Source organism: Mustelus asterias, chromosome 10, assembly GCF_964213995.1.
Source record: "Mustelus asterias chromosome 10, sMusAst1.hap1.1, whole genome shotgun sequence".
In the NCBI taxonomy this organism is placed as follows: domain Eukaryota; kingdom Metazoa; phylum Chordata; class Chondrichthyes; order Carcharhiniformes; family Triakidae; genus Mustelus; species Mustelus asterias.
Window position 1 is genome coordinate 115,025,466 of NC_135810.1, and position 20,515 is coordinate 115,045,980.

The following is a 20,515-nucleotide window of genomic DNA, read 5'->3' on the forward strand; positions in this document are numbered from 1 at the left end:
ATTGGAAAGGATTATAAGAGATAGGATTTATAATCACCTGGAAAGGAATAATTTGATTAGGGATAGTCAGCATGGTTTTGTGAAGGGTAGGTCGTGCCTCACAAACCTTATTGAGTTCTTTGAGAAGGTGACCAAAGAGGTGGATGAGGGTAAAGCGGTTGATGTGGTGTATATGGATTTCAGCAAAGCATTTGATAAGGTTCCCCATGGTAAGCATTTGAAGAAAATACGGACACATGGGATTGAGGGTGATTTAGTGGTTTGAATCAGGAATTGGCTAGCTGTAAGAAAACAGAGGGTGGTGGTTGATGGGAAATATTCATCCTGGAGTTCAGTTACTAGTGGTGTACCGCAAGGATCTGTTTTAGGGCCACTGCTGTTTGTCATTTTTATTAATGACCTGGATGAGGGCGTAGAAGGATGGGTTAGTAAATTTGCTGATGACACTAAAGTCGGTGGAGTTGTAGACAGTGCGGAGGGAAGTGGCAGGTTGCAGAGGGACATAGATAAGCTGCAGAGCTGGGCTGAGAGGTGGCAAATGGAGTTTAATGCGGAAAAGTGCGAAGTGATTCACTTTGGAAGGAGTAACAGGAATACAGAGTACTGGGCAAATGGTAAGATACTTGGTAGTGTGGATGAACAGAGGGATCTGGGTGTCCATGTGCATAGATCCCTGAAAGTTGGCACCCAGGTTGATAGGGTTGTTAAGAAGGCGTACGGTGTGTTAGCTTTTATTGGTAGAGGGATTGAGTTCCGGAGCCAGGAGGTCATGTTGCAACTGTACAAAACTCTGGTGCGGCCGCATTTGGAGTATTGCGTACAGTTCTGGTCGCCGCATTATAGGAAGGATGTGGAAGTGTTGGAAAGGGTGCAGAGGAGATTTACCAGGATGTTGCCTGGTATGGTGGGAAAATCGTATGAGGAAAGGCTGAGGGGCTTGAGGTTGTTTTCGTTAGAGAGAAGAAGGTTAAGAGGTGACTTAATAGAGGCTTACAAGATGATCAGAGGATTAGCTCGGGTGGATAGTGAGAGCCTTTTTCCTCGGATGGTGATGGCTAGCACGAGGGGACATAGCTTTAAATTGAGGGGTGATAGATATAGGACAGATGTTAGAGGTGGGTTCTTTACTCAGAGAGTAGTAAGGGCGTGGAATGCCCTGCCTGCAGCAGTAGTGGACTCGTCAACATTAAGAGCATTCAAATGGTTATTGGATAAACATATGGATGATATTGGAATAGTGTAGGTTAGATGGGCTTTAGATTGGTTTCACTGGTCGGCGCAACATCGAGGGCCGAAGGCCTGTACTGCGCTGTAATGTTCTATGTTCTATGTTCTATGTTCTAAACCGGAGCACCCGGAAGAAATCCACGCAGACACGGGCAGAACATGCAAACTCCACACAGACAGTCACCGAAGGCCACTGTGCCACCCTAATTATAAGTAGAATATATAATATCTGTAATTTTACGAAGCTTAACACATAGAACTGTTTTGAATTTGACAGGGCAGAAACTGGCCATTGGATTCATTTGCTCTATTCTGATATTTATGCTGCTAATGAGGCTCCTCCACCCTTCCCACCCCAATTTCATCTCACCTCCTCAGCAAATCCTTCTGTTCCCTCACATGTTTATCCAACCTCCCTTTATTTTTAAAAAGAATATTCTTTCATGCGATGTGGGCATCGTTGGTTAGGCCAGTCTTCATCGCCAATCCCTAATTGCCCTTGAGTCTTGAACCACTGCAGTCCCTTTGGTGTAGGTACACCCACAGTGCTGTTAGGGAGAGAGTTCCAGGATTTTGACTCAGTGACAGTGAAGGAACAGCGATATATTTCCAGGTCAGGATGGTGTGTGGCTTGGAGTGGAACTTGCAGGTGGTGGTGTTCCCAGGTATCTGCTGCCCCTGTCCTCCCAGGAGGGTTTGGAAAGTGTCATCAAAGCAGCCTTGGCGAGTTGTTGCAGTGCATCTTATAGATGGTACACACTGCTGCCACTGTGCATCAGTGGTGGAGGGAACAAATGTTAAAGGCGGTGGACAGGATGCCAATCAAGTAAGCTGCTTCATCCTTATCTCATTGAATGGCAGGCCATTCGATGGGCTGAATGGCCTACTTCTGCTCCTTTGTCTTATCATGCTGAATGGTGTCAAGCTTTTTGAATGGTGTTGGAGCTGCATTCATCCAGACAAAGTGGAGAGTATTCCATCACACTCCTGACTTGTGGACAGGCTTTGGGGACTCAGGAGATGAGTTACTCACCATAGAATTCCCAACCAATGACCTGCTCTTGTAGCCACAACATAAGATCTATACCATTCACCTCCGTGACTTCATGTGGTCGGAGATTGCACATTCTCACCTTCAGAGTAAAAAAGTTTATTTTGAATTCCTTATTGGATTTATTGGCTACTATTTTATATTAATGGCCCCTAGCTTTGGACTCCTCCACCAATGGAAATATCTCCTTTACATCTGGTAGATCAGTAAGGGAATCAAGAGTTATGGGGATAAGGCGGGAAAGTGGAGTTAAGGATTATCATATCAGATCAGTCATGATCTCATTGAATGGGGAAGCAGACTCGATGGGCCGAATGGTCTACTTCTGCTCCTACATCTTTTAGTCTTTGTATTTCAAAGACCTCTATTAGGTCGCACCCCAGCCCTCTCCATTTAGCCTGTTTAATCTAATTGTGTGTGAAAGTCCAATATCTTAGGAAACATATTCATTTGTTTAATAAACAAAGAGAACAAAGAAAAGTACAGCATAGGAACAGGCCTTTCAGCCCTCCAAGCCTGTGCCGATCATGATGCCCTAACTAAACAAAAAAGTACTGCCTTTATTCGGTCGATATCCCTCTATTCCCTCCCTATTCACGTACCCATCCAGATGCCTCTTAAATGTTGCGAATGTATCTGCTTCCACCACCTTCTCTGGCAGCGTGTTCCAGGCACCCACCACTCTCTGCGTGAAAAACATCCCCCGAACATCTCCCTTAAACTTTCCCCCTCTCATCTTGAACGTGTGCCCCCTTGTAATTGCCACTCCCACCCTGGGGAAAAGCCTCTGACTATCCATCCTGTCTGAGCCTCTCATAACTTTGTAGACCAGGTCTCCCCTCAGCCTCTGTCTTTCCAGTGAAAACAATCCTCGTTTATTTACCTCTCCTCATACCCAACGCCCTCGAGACCCGGCAAAATCCTGGTGAACCTTCTTTGCACTCTCTCCAAAGCGTCTACATCCTTCCGATAGTGTGGCAACCGGAACTGCACGCGATACTCCAAATGCAGCAGCCTAACCAAGGTTTTATATAGACGCAGCGATATAGATTTGGATCCTGTCATACAAGTTGGAGTTTCTGATTGTGAACCCCTCACCTAATGTGACTCTAAAACAGGCTTGTCCAACCTTTAGGGATTTGCGTTTTATCCTCACTCAGGGGGCCGATGGGAAAATTTCAGAAAGATAAGGTTTTGCAGAACAATAAACTGAATTTCTAAAATAAAAAGCTGGAGTTTTAGGGAAGGAAATGGTTTCTGTGGAGAAGTAAGGCAATGTAAGAGCAATAAATTGTTAATTTAAAAAAAGACTGTAAAAAGAGTGTAAGAGTGTGAGAACATCAATGCCTGTGGTTAGGGAACAAGAGTGGGTGCCTGTGTATTTGGTGTATGGTAGTCAGAATATTGAGCCTACCAGCACCAACAGAGGGGTGAGAGGCAGCCTGTGATTGGAACAGCATCCCCTTATACAATCTTTCACTCCAACTTACCGGTTTGACTGCCATTTTCACACCTAGCTCTGGGAACCACGTAGCATGGGCTTCACGGGCTGCATCCAACACCCCCCATGGATTGTACATTAGACAAGCTCACTCTAAAGGTAAGCCAGGATAAATAAATTGGAGTTACGATAGGAAAAGTCTTGTGATTGATGGGCGGTACAGTGGGACAGTGGTTAGCACTGCTGCCTCACAGCACCCAAGTTCGATCCCAGCCTTGTGTAGTTGTTTGCGTGGAGTCTGCACATTCTCCCCGTGTCTGCGTGGGTTTCCTCCGGGTGCTCCGGTTTCCTTCCACAGTTCACAAAGATGTGCGGTTTTAGGTGGATTGGCCATGCTAAATTGCCCCTGATTAGCCGGGTAACTATGTAGAGTTAGGGCCTGGGTGGGATTGTTGTCGGTGCAGATTTGATGGGCCGAATGGCCTCCTTCAGCACTGTAGGGATTCCATGATTCTAAGACACAGTAGTGTAGTGGTCGATTTGAAGGATAAATGTTGGCCAAGTCACCAGGAGAACACTGATAGGACCTTAAGAAACTACACAAACGATGACATGGGCACAAAATCCTGCGGGAATTGGAAAATGAGCAAGATTTTTGATTTTCCATGCCCCTTGTTGGTGATGTAATGAGGGTCCATCTTTTTTCATTTAACTGCATTTAAATAAATTTAAAGATATTTAAAAGGGCTTCCCCACCACATGGTTCCCCCAGGAATTCCCCATTTACAACAGCTTTTGAAAAATGGGAAGCAGTCCAGGGCATCCTTCCAGGGGTGCAATGGTCAGTATAGCCCCCAGGGGAGAGGGGCATGATCCCGGTAGTGCCCTGCCAATGTCCCTTGGCACTGTCCCCTGGCACGACCTGCGCTGGGGATGGGGGGGGGGGGAAGGGGGGGCAGTGCCTGAAACAGGCCCCAGGGGGAGCTTCATTAGCAGGGACTTACCTGCTTGTGGTGGGGGGGGGGTGCATGGGGTGGGGGGTCCAGCAGTGGACACAGAGGGGGTGGGGATGATCGGAGGGGGGTAAATGCCAGGTATGATGAGGAGTGTGGGCGAGTTGCGGGCAGGGGACAAAGCCCTAGATATGTGGTCGGTGGAGTTATTTCTTACTTGTGATCGGGGCACCCTTTAAAGATAAAGAGTTCTGTGGAGCCGGTTCAAGACTCTAAGTGTGCCCTTCCCACCCTGCCAGAGTCAAGGTGCAAACCCCGGGATCTGGAGAGAAAGCAGACCGGTGGGGCTGGAGAGTTTCACACTGGTTTTCTCGCCAGCACTGACACTTTGTCAGATTCTGGTAAGATTCCGCCCCAGAGTGTCTTGAAGGCTTACCGTTACACCGGCAGTGCCTTTACTCAAGAGGCCACGAGGGGAGCCAACCCAACCTTTAATCAAGGAAATAAAACAAAACCTGTGACTAAATGTGATTGCCTGTGTTTCCATTGAAGGTATGGACAATGGCCACAGAGTGCGTGTCCTTTTATTCACCGGCAGCTCTGGGGGTCTTCCCAAGAATGAGACGACCTTTGCAGCGATATTGCAAAAACAAGGATACACCACTGGCCTCATAGGTATGTCCGGGTGGAATTTTAACCATTGCTTTGGAATGCCACAGGTTTTCAAAATGAAGGGGAATTTTCTGTGGTCTTTTTATCACAAAATGTGCACACTACGCAGGTAAAATTATTCTACTAGATTGGTTTTGGTCTGTTTTTTGTGCCCTCAGCAATGTTATATTTAAACAGGATGGGTGAAAGAGAACAGGATGAGTATTTTTCGGACAAAAAACATTTTTTACCCCAAGTCTCAGACTTTTGTATCTTTTTCCCGATGGAGGAAGATGGAAGGGAGCATGTCCGGGGTGTGTGGGGTCTTAATTATGCTGGCTGCTCTTCCGAAACCAGCCTCCAATCCATTGACTCTGTCTACACTTCCCGCTGCCTCGGCAAAGCAGCCAGCATAATTAAGGACCCCACGCACCCTGGACATTCTCTCTTCCGCCTTCTTCCGTTGAGAAAAAGGTACAAAAGTCTGAGGTCACATACCAACCGACTCAAGAACAGCTTCTTCCCTGCTGCTGTCAGACGTTTGAATGGATCTACCATATATTAAGTTGATCTTTCTCTACACCCTAGCTATGACTGTGACACTACATTCTGCACTCTCTCCTTTCCTTCTCTATGAACAGTATGCTTTGTCTGTATAGCGCGCAAGAAACAATACTTTTCACTGTATCCCAATATATGTGACAATAATAAATCAAATCAAATCAAATCAAAGCCACCAATGTGTTGGAAATGGCTCTCGATGGGCAATGAATTCCCGGTTCCTACCCAGCATGGCCAATATGGTTGGCCTCACTCAGTCCTCGTGTATTTAGGATGGTGCAAGTTGGCTTTTCGGATTGGCCCCAGCAGCTGATATCGAGGCACCAAAGCAGGAGATTGTACTGCCAACGTGTGCTGTTGGGCAATGTGTGAGAGGAGATCTGAATTGGCGAGCCTACAGACGAGGCAAGTGTAGGTCACTGAATTAATAATAGCTTCAGTCACCAGGCAGGAGAGCTGGAAACTTCCCATCCCCGGATCAGGCAGGAATGGATGGGAAATGAAATGGCGGCTGACATTGCGACTGGAAATCTCGCCTCCATTTTCGCTGTGCGCCGTTTTCCCCGCGGGCGGGAGAGGAAGTCGATCCCTGACAGTCCCACTCTTATTAATAACCTCTTTTACATCATGGGTGGCATGGTGGTACAGTGGTCAGCACTGCTGCCTCACAGCGCCAGGGAATCGGGTTCAATTCCAGCCTTGGGTGACTGTGTGGAGTATGCACGTTCTCCCCGTGTCTGCGTGGGTTTCCTCCGGGTGCTCCGGTTTGCTTCCAGCAGTGCTAGCCACTGTGCCACCGTGCCGCCCATAACTGGATCCCAACAACCAACATTCCTATCCCCTCATGCGCTACTGAGGAATTTGAATTGTGTGGGTGTTTGAAGTGCACAGGAGGTATTGTTGGAATGGTTTCTCCTTAAACAACTGATTGAATGCTGCGTCTGAATTCTTTTACAGGAAAGTGGCATCTGGGTGTAAATTGTGAATCCCGCAATGATTACTGTCACCATCCACTTAGCCATGGGTTTGACTTCTACTACGGCACACCTTTCACTAATGTCCATGACTGCAAACCAGGTGAAGGAAGTGTCATCTTATTTGAAGTCCAAGTTAAACTGCGTCTGGCCACTGGAGCACTCGTGTTGGGACTTCTGACCCTGCTTGTTTTGAGGTGGACTGGCCCCATCAATATTAGCTGGAAGACCATTGCGTGCCTTGCGGCTTTTTGCTTCCTGTTCTTCGCTGCTTGGTATTCTCTTTTTGGTTTCCTGAGGAATTGGAACTGCCTGGTCATGAGGAACTCCGAAATAGTCCAGCAGCCGTTCAATCCGGAAACCTTCACGACCAGAATGACAGAGGAAGCCCTCGCCTTCATTGAAAGGTATGGAATGTTGCTCCAACGCACAATATGATGGGAGATCATGGGGGGGAGAAAATGGGCCAAATGGCCTCCATCACCAGCACCGCCATTCTGATCTGACGCCAGGCAGTTCGAGGCAGCACATTTGGTCAGAGGGATAGGGAGTTATAGCCTTATGGGCCTCGATGGGACGAAGGGTCTCTTCTGCACCATATGACTCTGGTCAGTATTTTACGATCTCACTTGGGCGAGGCTCGTAAAATCCCGCCCAAGGCCGACGGAGAATCCCATTCTGTGAGCCTCGTCCGCCCCGATTCCTGAGTGGGCGTGCCGGTAAAATTCCAGCCAGTGATTAAACCACATCGTTCTTGGAAAATAAGTGTAAATTGGATAGAATAACATAGAGGGTTACAGATAGGTAAATTACTAAGATGTAGGTTAATAAAGTTAAAGTTTATTTATTAGTCACAAGTAAGGCTTACATTAAGGCTGCAATGAAGTTATTGTGAAATTCCCCTAGTTGCCACACTCCGGCGCCTGTTCAGGTCAATGCACCCAACCAGCACGTCTTTTGGACTGTGGGAGGAAACCAGAGCACCCGGAGGAAACCCATGCAGACATGGGGAGAACTCCACACAGACAGTGACCCAAGCCGGGAATTGAACCCGGGTCTCTGGCACTATGAGGCAGCAGTGCTAACCACTGTGCCACCGTGCCACCCAGGACATTATAACAATAGAGACAAGGACATTTAATAAGGACATTTAACAATGGAGACAAAGCTCTGGGGTTTATTCATGGGGCGAATAAATGAGTAGAGACCTTAAAAATGTTGTAAAGTTTGACAAGGCAAATGCGGAGACGTGTGTTCCCACTTGGAGGAGAACCAAAACTCTCTTCTTCAGTTCTTTGCTCAAAGGCAGGTATTTGGCGATTATTCCTCCAGCCACAGCAAAGTGCCGCGACTATTTTGTTTTACCACAGGTCGAGTGAGGAGACCACAGGTCGAGTGGTCTACCTCAGTTGGAACAACTGTTGTATCAAACTCCACGCCCTTGGTGTTAACCTTATCCACCCACTCGCCGCCGAGCCAAGGGAGCTAACCAACCCTGGCAGGCCAAAACTAGGGACCATGAATTTAAGATAGTCACTATCATATCCAATGGAGTATGCAGGAGATTTTTTTTTTACCCAGAATGTGGTAAGAATGTGGAACTTCGCACAAGAAAGAGTAATTGAGAAAAAAGCCTTTGTGCATCCGAGTAAGGAATTCTGGATGCGGCTGGATGGACTGGGCTGTGAGGACACTTGTGCGGAGTGTAAACACCAGCATAGTAGAGCAAATCTTAGAATCCCTACAGATTAGTGCAGAAGGAGGCCATTCCGTCCATCGGGTCTGTACAAACTCTCTGACAGAGTGTCTTACCCAGGCCCTCTCCACTGCTTATCCCCATAACCCCTCATATTCTCACGGCTAATCCCTCTAACCTACACATCTTGGGGCACTAAGGGGAAATATAGCTTGGCTCGTCCCCCTAACCTACACATCTTTGGACACTAAGGGTTAATTTAGCATGGCTAATCCACCTAACCAGCACATCTTGGGACACTAAGGGAAATTTAGCATGGCCAATCCACCTAACCCGCACATCTTTGCAAGGTGGGAGGAAACTGGAGCATCCGGAGGAAACCTACGCAGACACGGGGAGAATGTGCAAAATCCACACAGACAGTCACCCAAGGCGGGGAATTGAACCCGGGTCTCTGGCATTGTGAAGCTGCCGTGCTAACCGCTGTGCCATGTGGCCTGTTTGGGTGCTGTACATCTTTGGACATTTGTGTTTGGGAAAACAAATGCCAGCCTTGCCCGCATCTGAGAAGGAGCCCGTTTCCAATGTGAGTCACTTCACCTTATCTGAGAAATTAGAAATGCCATTCAGAAGATTTAGCTTCACAATTGTTTCATATTTTAGGGTCAGGTCATTTAAAAAAAAAACGAGTGTATTGCGTAGGTCATCCTAACAAAATGATATCTTTCAAATTTTAGAAACGAGAAGAGACCATTTCTCCTTGTCATGTCGCTGCTCCATGTCCACACTCCCTTCCTGACAACAAAGGCATTTATCGGGAAGAGTAGACATGGCTCTTATGGAGATAATGTGGAGGAGATGGATTGGCATGTAGGTAAGTAGTATTAGGCAATAATGTCCAAGGGGAAAGGCCGAATCAGGAAGGCATCGTTCATTGGCTTGCTTTCACCATAGCTTTAGTTGCAGCCTTGACATCACCTTGGTTCTTCCCCGGCTTTTTTCAAACCTCCCTCAGTCATCGTCTCAAATGTTATCCAGCCATCCGATTTTTCCTTCCTGGTGTTAGTCTCAATTACTCCTCTGCTTAGAAACATAGAACCTAGAAGCTGGAGTAGGCCATTCGGCCCTTCAAGCCTGCTCCACCATTCATTTTGATCATAGAATCACAGAATCACAGAATACTACTGTGCAGAAGAGGCCCTTCGGCCCATTGTGTCTGCATCGACGCATGAAAGGCCCTGACCTGCCCACCTAATCCCACTTGCCAGCACTTGGCCCATAGCCTTGAATGTTATGATGTGCCAAGTACTCATCCAGGTACTTTTTAAAGGATGTGAGGCATCCCGCCTCCACCACCCTCCCAGGGAGCGTATTCCAGACTGTCACTACCCTCTGGGTAAAAAGATTTTTCCTCAAATCCCCCCTAAAGCTCCCACCCCTCACTTTTAACTTATGTCCCCTCGCAACTAACCCTTCAACTAAGGGGAATGATCATGGTTGATCATCAAATTTAATATCCTGATCTCTCTTTCCCCCCCCGCCCCCCCCCATATCCCTTGATTCCTTTAGCTTGTTACCAGGACAAGGTTATTATGTCCTCAGGCACCAGTACAGGTAAATTCAATGGTTGTAAGAAACTTTATATTCATTCATGGGTCATGGGCATCGCTGGCTGGCCAGCATTTATTGCCCATCCATAGTTGCCCGAGGGCAGTTGAGAATCAACCACATTGCTGTGGCTCTGGAGTCACATGTAGGCCAGACCAGATAAGATGGCAAATTTCCTTTCCTAAAGGGCATTAGTGAACCAGATGGGTTTTTTCCACAATCGACAATGGTTTCATGGTCATCAGTAGATTCTTAATTCCAGGTATTTTTTATTGAATTCAAATTCCACCATCTGCCGTGGCGGGATTCAAACCCGGGTCCCCAGAACGTTCGCTGAGTTTCTGGATTAATAGTCTAGTGATAATGCCACTAGGCCATCGCCTGCAATGAGGTTAAAGCTTCCTAAAGAAGAGTCATATTCGACTGGAGACAATAACTCCAGTTGGGATTTGCCAGTCCTGTCAGCAGTGGACAGCATGGCAGGCAGGATGGGAAACTTCGGAGAGTGTCCAAAAGCTAACCGACTTTCCTCCGCTCTCCAAGTTTCCCATCCTGCCCACAACGGTGCCCGCCGTTGTCAGGGCTGGAAAATCTCTGCCCACAAATGCTGCCAGACCTGCTGAACATTTCTGCTTTTTATTTGATGAAAATTTCCACTCAGCTGCACCGGTCATGTTCCTGTTTCAACTTTGCCTTCAGGCTGCAGCCAGAAAGCAAATGCCACCCAGATATCCCAGCCCAGTATCAAGTGGCTAGGCCAGCCTTTGGGCCAGAGTAACAAAGGGCAAGGGTCCAAGCTGTGGACGGGGGGGAATTGGGGTATTAGAGCTCAGAGTTATAGAAACAGTGGTTCATCCTTGCTGTGTGGTGTCCAGAACAACATTCATTTTAAATTATCGTCGAGATCAGATATGAGTTTTATTTAGAATTAAATACTCTGCAGGTATCATAGAATCCCTATTGTGCAGAGGGAGGCCATTTGGCCCATCAAGTCTGCACTGACAATAAACCCACCCAGGCATTATAACTCCACATATCCTACTAATCCACTGACACTAATGGACAATTTATCATCGCCAATCCACCTACCCCGCACATCTTTGGACTGTGGGAGGAAACTAGAGCACCCGGAGGAAACCCGCGCAGACACGGGGAGAATGTGCAAACTCCACACAGACCGTGACACAAACTGGGAATCGAACCCAGGCCCTGGCACTGTGCGGCAGCAGTGTTAGCCACTGTGCCACCGTGCCGCCCACAATAGCTGACAAGTTAACAATATTAGATAACTGGACAATTAGATGAGTTAGAGTCTGTAGTGGTTAGCAATACCTCCAGAACTAATCTGGATTTGTCCTCCTGAGCTGCGTGGCTGAACTGCTTTTAGCCCGCTTCTGGACCAATGGCTTTAGCTTCTGGGACACAGGATTAATTAGCCTTCTTCGGTATGGTGGCATAGTGGTTAGCACTGCTGCCTCACAGCGTCAGGAACCCGGGTTTAATTCCGGCCTCGGGTGACTGTGTGGAGTTTGCACATTCCCCCTGTGTCTGTGTGGATTTCCTCCGGGTGCTCCGGTTTCCTCCCACAGTCCAAAGATGTGTGGGTTAGGCTGATTGGCCGTGCTAAATTACCCCTTAATTTCAAATGGATTAGCAGGGAAAATACAGGGAAAAGCTTGGGTGCGATTGTTGTCGGTGCAGGCTTGATGGGCCAAATGGCTTCCTTCTGCACAGTAGGGATTCTATGATTCTATGATTCCATGGTAGTTTTAGCAGATCCTCTGCTCCATGCTGCCCTACCCTAGTTTAATAGTCAATTTCCAGGTCAGATCCTCTTCCATTTACTTTATCCGAAAAAAATGCCTTCCAATTTTCCTTTCAGTGCATAATTCCACGTTCATCAACTTTCTCCATATTAATCTCAGGAATTTCTTGCTTCTAAAGGCCCCTCAGCTGAGCCAAAAATTCAATCATGGGGTGTAATCTTCCTAAAAAATGGCAAAAATGTCAGGTTCTGACTGAAAACCGGTGTGTTTCTCCCCAGAAACTAATTCTTTGTTTTTTTTAATGCTCATTTTAGGTCAGATTATAAATGGTATCAATAATGTTGGCCTCGCGAATAAAACCCTTATACATTTCACCTCGGATCACGGAGGCAGCTGGGACTCTGTCGGACCAAATGGAGAGCATGATGGAGGCTGGAATGGAATATACAGAGGTAAGTACATTCCAGAAGAAAATAGGTATGCTGAACATCAAACCATTTTTAATATGAATTCTATCAATGACTATTTCTGTAATTCATTTTTCCTGTAAGGAAACAAGGACTGGGTTTTATTTTCCAAAACTGCCATTATTTGAAGACTTTCTGTGGTGGGAAATTATGAGATATACTGTAACGCATGAGAGGTGGCAGCCCAGTGCTCTGCAGACGAGAAGGAGAAGCCTTGGGAGTTCTCAACATTGACTCTGACCCAAGGAACTTTAAAGCTTTCTTTTATTAGTGTCACAAGTAGGCTTACATTAACACTGCGATGAAGTTACTGTGAAAATCCGCTAGTTGCCACACTCCGACACCTATTGAGGTGCACTGAGGGAGAATTTAGCATGGCCAATGCACCTAACCCCCAGCACGTCCTTTGGACTGTGGGAGGAAACCCGAGCACCCGGAGGAAACTCACACAGACACGGGGAGAACGTGCAAACTCCACACAGACAGTCACCCAAGCCAGGAATTGAACCCGGGTCCCTGGTGCTGTGAGGCTAATCACTGTGCCACCGTGCTGAATAAATTCCAGGATTTTGACCTAGTGACTGCTACGGAAATTCGGTATGTCTGCTACAACTCTCACCAATGTTTACAGATGCACCATAGAAAGTCGTTAGATCACAGCTTGGTATGGTCCCTGCTCTGTCCAAGACCGCAAGAAACTACAAAGGGTCATGAATGAAGCCCAGTCCATCACTCAAACCAGCCTCCCATCCATTAGCTCTGTCTACACTTCCCGCTGCCTCGGCAAAGCAGCCAGCATAATTAAGGACCCCACGCACCCCAGACATTCCCTCTTCCACCTTCTTCCTTCGGGAAAAAGATACAAACGTCTGAGGTCACGTTCCGACCGACTCAAGAACAGCTTCTTCCCTGCTGGCAGCAGATTTTTGAATGGACCTACTTCGTATTAAGTTGATCTTTCTCTATACCCTAGCTATGACTGTAACACATAATACATAAAGAGCAAAAGAGTATCAAGGGAGAGAGTAGGGCCTCACCTGAAGAAGGGGCTTGCAGCTCCGAAAGCTTGTGTGGCTTTTGCTACCAAATAAACCTGTTGGACTTTAACCTGGTGTTGTTAAACTTCTTACTGCTCTTAAGGATCAACAAGGTAATCTATGTGCGGATCCACAAGAGATGGGTGAGATCCTAAATAAATATTTCCCATCAGTATTTACTGTTGAGAAAAGCATAGATGTTAGGGAAATTGGGGAAGCAAATAGTGATGTCTTGAGGAGTGTACATATTACAGAGAAGGAGGTGCTGGAAGTCTTAAAGCGCATCAAGGTAGATATATCCCCGGGACCTGATGAAATGTATCCCAGGACATTGTGCGAGGCTAGGGAGGAAATTGCGGGTCCCCTAGCTGAGATATTTGAATCATCGATAGTCACGGGTGAGGTGCCTGAAGATTGGAGACTGGCAAATGTTGTGCCTTTGTTTAAAAAGGGCTGCAGAGAAAAACCTGGGAACTACAGACCAGTGAGCCTCACATCTGTGGTGGGTAAATTGTTGGAAGGTATTTTGAGAGACAGGATCTACAGGCATTTAGAGATGCAAGGACTGATTAGGGACAGTCAGCATGGCTTTGTGAGTGGAAAATCATGTCTCACAAATTTGAGTTTTTTGAAGGGGTAACCAAGAAGGTAGATGAGGGCAGTGCAATTGATGTTGTCTATATGGACTTTAGCAAGACCTTGACAAGGTACCGCATGGTAGGTTGTTGTGTAAAGTTAAATCTCACGGGATCCAGGGTGAGGTATCTAAATGGATACAAAATTGGCTTCTTGACAGAAGCTAGAGGGCGGTTGTAGAGAGTTGTTTTTCAAACCGGAGGCCTGGGACCAGCGGTGTGCCTCAGGAATCAGTGCTGGGCCCACTGTTATTTGTCATTTATATTAATGATTTGGATGAGAATATAGGGGGCATGCTTAGTAAGTTTGCAGATGACACCAAGATTGGTGGCATGGTGGACAGTGAGGAAGGTTATCTCCAATTGCAGCGTGATCTTGATCAATTGGGCCAGTGCGCTGACGAATGGCAGATGGAGTTTAATTTAGACAAATACGAGGTAATGCATTTTGGTAGATTGAACCAGGGCAGGACTTACTCAGTTAATGGTAGGGCGTTGGGGAGAGTAACAGAACAAAGAGATCTAGGGGTACATGTTCATAGCTCCTTGAAAGTGGAGTCACAGGTGGACAGAGTGGTGAAGAAGGCATTCGGCATGCTTGGTTTCATCGGTCAGAACATTGAATACAGGAGTTGGGACGTCTTGTTGAAGTTGTACAAGACATTGGTAAGGCCACACTTGGAATACTGTGTGCAATTCTGGTCACCCTTTTATAGAAAGGATATTATTAAACTCGAAAGAGTGCAGAAAAGATTTACTAGGATGCTACCAGGACTTGATGGATTGAGTTATAAGGAGAGGCTGAATAGACTGGGACTTTTTTCTCTGGAGCGTAGGAGGCTGAGGGGTGACCTTATAGAGGTCTATAAAATAATGAGGGGCGTAGACAAGGTAGATAGTCAATATCTTTTCCCAAAGGTTGGGGAATCTAAAACTAGAGGGCATAGGATTAAGGTGAGAGGGGAGAGATACAAAAGTGTCCAGAGGGGTATTTTTTTCACACAGAGGGTGGTGAGTGTCTGGAACAAGCTGCCAGAGGTAGTAGTAAAGGCGGGTACAATTTTATCTTTTAAAAAGCATTTAGATAGTTACATGGGTACGATGGGTATAGAGGGATATGGGCCAAATGCGGGCAATTGGGATTAGTTTAGGGATTTTTTAAAAAAAGGCGTCATGGACAAGTTGGGCTGAAGGGCCTGTTTCCATGCTGTAAACCTCTATGACTCTATGACTACATTCTGCACTCTCTCCTTTCCTTCTCTGTGAATGGTATGCTTTGCCTGTACAGCGTGCAAGAAACAATACTTTTCACTGTATGTTAATACATGTGACAATAATAAATCAAATCAAATCAAACCTTATCAGTGTTTACTCTCAGTAGGGGAGGGGTTAGGAATGGGGAGGAAATGCGGGAGAATTAAACTGAATGACTCTGATCATTGATACTTTTAACTTTAATAAGCAAGTGAAAGATCCCTTATTGTGGTGCTTTTGTAGGCAAGAAGGGATTGGCTGGTTGGGAAGGTGGTATCCGTGTTCCCGGGATTTTCAGCTGGCCAGGGCAGTTGCCTTCCAACAAGAAAATTGATGAGCCTACCAGCCTTATGGACATTTATCCAACTGTCGTCAAGCTCGCTGGTGCCTCTCTACCGCAAGATAGGTAAAGAATGTACGATGTTTAGTACACTGATTACATCTACGTGCACTACCGGTCTAGAACACTTGGCTTTTTCTTGTCACAGTCACTTTAATCAACTTTTTCTGAAGTTCTGATGTCAACATGTCTAATGAAAACTGCCAATGTAAACTTGTTAAACTGAGATTACACTCTCCTAAAGTAAAGTTTATTTATTAGTCACAAGTAAGACTTACATTAACGCTGCAATGAAGTTACTGTGAAATTCCCCTAGTCGCCACATGTCTTTCAGACGGTGGGATGAAACCGGAGCACCTGGAGGAAACCCATGCAGACACGGGGAGAACGTGCAGACTCCACACAGACAGTGACCCAAGCTGGGAATCGAACCCGGGTCCCTGGTGCTGTAAGGCAGCAGTGCTAACCACTGTGACACCGTGCCACCCCAAAATATTAGCGCTCAACATGGGGCTTGAGCCCTCAACCCTGAGATTAAAGGTCTCATGTTCTATCGACTGAGCTAGCCGGGCACATAGGCACGGCAGAGCTGAATTTTGAGTCTTCCAGTTATTCAATCTGTGCCGCAGAGAAGCTCCAACCAAGACTGAGGTCACCTTCCTAACACAAAGCAAGTGGCATTGGCGTTCTGCAGCTGAGCTATTGATGTGCGGTTAAATTGATTGAGTTTCACCTGTTAACAATAACAAAAAGGAAGGGGATTCAGTTATAAAATATTGTCGTTTTTCATTTGATCTGCAAGGTAAATTGTGGAAAGATTGGTTTGAAAGTAGTTGGGAAAAGATTTATCTGGATAGGTGCTTCGGAGGTTGAAAATTGCCTTATAGATGCTTAGTCAGAGCACTCTGAAAACGGCATACTTTTTGAGGGCTTTAAGTCAGCGCCACAATTTGTACATGGAATCATAGAACCCCTACAGTGCAGAAGGAGGCCCTTCGGCCCATTGAGTCTGCTTCAACACTCAGGCCCTATCCCCGTAATGCCACATATTTACCCTGCTAATCCCGCTAACCTACGCACTCCAGGACTCTAAGGAACAATTTGGCATGGCCGATGCACCTAACCCACATATCTTTGGAATGTGGGAGGAAACCGGAGCACCCGGGGGCAACCCACGCAGACACGGGGAGAGTGTGCAAACTCCACACAGGCCATGTGGAGTTTGACCCAAGCCGGGGATTGAACCCGGGTCCCTGGAGTTGTGAGGCAGCAGTGCTAACCACTGTGCCACCGTGCTGCATACATTTCTCCAGTGCATGTATGATTTAGTCAGAGAGGGAATCCCAATTATTGGCCGGAGCTCTACCACCTCACCTGCCAGGGAATCGGCGTGGGCGAGGGTGTGACAACGGAAATCTCCGTTGACCTCGGACGGGAATTTCCGGTCTCGCCCGAGCAAGGCCATAAAATCCCGCCCATTGACATAAAAGCAAAATATGGCGGATACTGGAACCTGAAACAAAAACAGAAAATGTTGGAAAATCTCAGCAGGTCTGACAGCATCTGTGGAGAGAGAATAGAGCCAACGTTTCGAGTCTGGATGACCCTTCATCAGAGCTGATTATTGGCATTGTGAGTCCATGAGAGAAATGTGATTTCAGTGGTTGGAGAATGATACCATTTGCTATATTGAACCGCTGCTTGTTACTTTTGCTTTACTAGGGTCATAGATGGACGAGATTTGATGCCACTGTTAGAAGGTGATACACAGCGTTCGGAGCACGAGTTCCTATTTCATTACTGTGGAAATGCTTTGAATGCAGTGCGATGGCATCCAAGAGACAGTAAGTGTTCAGTATCTGTTATAATATTGAAATGGAATCATGTAGCCAACTTGTGCCAATGCCTGCAGGGGCCACTAGCTATATGTTTCATAGAAACTAGAAACAGGAGTAGGCCATTCGGCCCTTCGAGCCTGCTCCGCCATCCATTTTGATCATGGCTAATCATCAAATTCAATATCCTGATCCCCTCTTCCTTCCATATCCCTTGATCCCTTTAGCCCCAAGAGTTATATCTAATTTCTTCTTGAAATCACAAAACGTTTTGGCCTCAATTGCTTTCCGTGGTAGTGAAGTCCACACATTCACCACCCTTTGGGTGAAGAAATTTCTCCTCATCTCAGTTCTAAAAGGTTTACCCCTTATCCTCAAACTATGACCCCAAATTCTGGACTTCCCCACCATTGGGAATATTCTTTCTGAATCTATCCTGCCTAACCCTGTTAGAATGTTATAAGTTTCTATGAGATCCCCTCTCACTCTTCTAAACTCCAGTGAATATAATACTGACTGACTTAGTCTCTCCTCATATGGCAGACCTGCCATCCCAGGAATCAGCCTGGTAAACCTTCGCTGTATTCCCTCTATAGCAAGGGCATCCTTCCTCAGATAAGGACAGCAAAACTGCACACAATACTCTAGGTGTGGCCTCACCAACGCCCTACACAATTGCAGCAAAGCATCCCTATCCCTATACTCAAATCCTCTTGCTATGAGGCCAATATACCATTTGCCTTCTTCACAGCCTGCTGTGCCTGCGTGCTTACTTTCAGCGACTGATGCACTAGGACTCCAAGGTCTCATTGAGTATCCGCCTCTCTCAATTTACACCCATTCAAGTGATAATCTGTCTTCCTATTATTGCTATCAAACCTTCCTTGATTGGTGGAACTATTCATGGCATTTAAACTTACTCTCACCATGTTGAAGGGGTACAGTAGAATGATCATAACATTGCTGGATGATAGTTGAGTTTGGGGGATGGGAGTTATCGGGGTGCACAGACCAGAGGGGGTCAGAGCGCAGGCCTTAGGGATGCCTCTGATTGGAAAAGGGGGTCAGTGAAGGAGGCATCTCCCACCTTCCCTGCCCAAAAATACTAGCCTGTTGAGCTTTGCACCCATCACCAACATTCTCCATTAGCTGACCATTTACGGGTCTCAATTGTCGCAAGGGCAGAGGGGCGGCCAACCGAGGTCTCATGCATTGTCCATTAAATTGCAGACAGGTTAGAGGCATGAGGTTAGGAAGCTGGAGAGGCAGCCAGGGAATTTAACTGCCTCCCCGCCCACAAACCCACCCCTCTGGAATTGTAAAATACTACCCGTGAATTCACAATCCCACCAGCTGGGGAAATGTCAAATTCTGATGAATGAAAGAAAGAAATCTTGAATAAAAAAGCTGGCATTAATAACGGTGTCCATGAAACTGGTGGATTGCCATGAAAACCCATCTGGTTCTCTGATGTCATTTTGGAAAGGAAATCAGCCAGTCTTCCCCCGTCTGGCTTACATTTGGAATCTCGACCCACAGCAATGTGGTAGACTTTTAACTGCTCTCTGAGATGGCTTAGCAAGTCGCTCAGTGGTGCTCAAGGAATTGTAAACACCTCCACTTTCTCAAGGGCAACTTGGGATAGACAATAAATGCTGGCCTTATTAGTGACACCACATCCCACGAATGAATTAACGAAAATTACCAGTTTCAAGGATTTGTCATAGAATCCCTACAGTGCAGAAGCGGCCATTCGGCCCATCAAGTTTGCGCCAACTCTCTGACAGAGTACCTTACCCAGGCCCTCTCCCCCACCCTATTCCCGTAACCCCACGCATTTCCCATGGCTAATCCACCTAACCTACACATTCTGGTCACTAAGAGACGATTTAGCATGGCCAGACCACCTAACCTGTACACCTTTGGACTGTGGGAGGAAACCGGAACATCCGGAGGAAACCCACGCAGACACGGGAAGAACATGCAAACTCCACACAGACAGTCACCCAAGGCTGGGATTGAACCCGGGTCCCCGGCGCTGTGAGGCAGCAGTGTTAACCACCGTGCCGCCAACTCTTCAATTTTTTTTTCTGTTTTCTTTTCAGGTGACTCCGTGTGGAAGGCTCATTTTTTCACTCCCAAATTTGAAATGGGCAGTTGCTACCAAAGCGAGTTCTGCGGCTGTCACGGGCATTTCATCTCCAACCACGATCCACCTTTACTCTTTGACCTTTCAAAGGACCCCTCAGAAGCAAACCCCTTATCGCCTGACACCGAGCCACTTTTCCACAAAATCCAAAACCAGATTCGGTTGGGAGTGGAAGAACATAGGAAGACCTTGACTCCAGTCCCGCTTCAGCTTTCTTGGAATAACATCCTCTGGAAACCTTGGCTTCAGCCCTGCTGTGGCACATTCCCATTCTGTTGGTGTGACAAAGACTCCAGTGATTCAGATAGCAGGCTAGGGTCCAGCCAACAGCCCATGTGACTTATTGTTTAGCTGGCATTATCTTTTTGTTGTAGAAATGATGGAGACCACAAGCGTTACGAACTGTCCTGTTCTGATTTACGCCTGGAAAATAATCGTCATCGAGTCTCTGGGGAACGCTTCCTGTTGCCAAGCAGCAACCAGATTTTGTACTTGTTTTAACCTGACCCTTTCGTTTTTAATCCTATTAAAATTGACATTTTCACAGCCGCTCACTATTCTGTTCCTTGTTTATGCTTTGGGAAAGAGAGAAAGGAATTCGTGAGAACTGGAAGACAAGCATTCTGTTGCATACACATCCCAGATTTGATGATGAGTAATCGTCTTGTGAATGGGCAGTTCAGTTTAATGACTTAGTATTTGAATCAATAGAGACAATCAGTTCAAAGATATAGGAGCAGAATCAGGCTATTCGGTCCATGGAGTCTGCTCTGCCATTCGATCATGGCTGATATGAGAGGGGGGGGAGTGGCACTGTTGATCAGGGATAGTGTCACGGCTGTAGAGAAGGTGGACGCCGTGGAGGGACTG

The 20,515-nt window shown here is 46.6% G+C and overlaps 1 protein-coding gene across 5 annotated transcripts in view; it reads left to right on the forward strand.

Moving 5' to 3' along the window:
- LOC144499882 (arylsulfatase H-like) overlaps positions 1 to 20,194 on the forward strand; it is a 40,744-nt gene extending 20,550 nt beyond the window's left edge. For all 5 annotated transcript variants that reach the window (XM_078222509.1, XM_078222510.1, XM_078222508.1 and 2 more), the window contains 7 exons: positions 5,225 to 5,347; positions 6,842 to 7,265; positions 9,292 to 9,428; positions 12,243 to 12,380; positions 15,565 to 15,727; positions 17,384 to 17,505; positions 19,602 to 20,194. In XM_078222509.1, the coding sequence (XP_078078635.1) occupies positions 5,225 to 5,347; positions 6,842 to 7,265; positions 9,292 to 9,428; positions 12,243 to 12,380; positions 15,565 to 15,727; positions 17,384 to 17,505; positions 19,602 to 19,984 (1,490 nt within the window). In that variant the 3' untranslated portion in view covers positions 19,985 to 20,194. The remainder of the gene's footprint in view (positions 1 to 5,224; positions 5,348 to 6,841; positions 7,266 to 9,291; positions 9,429 to 12,242; positions 12,381 to 15,564; positions 15,728 to 17,383; positions 17,506 to 19,601) is intronic.
- The last annotated feature ends 321 nt before the right edge of the window (positions 20,195 to 20,515 follow it).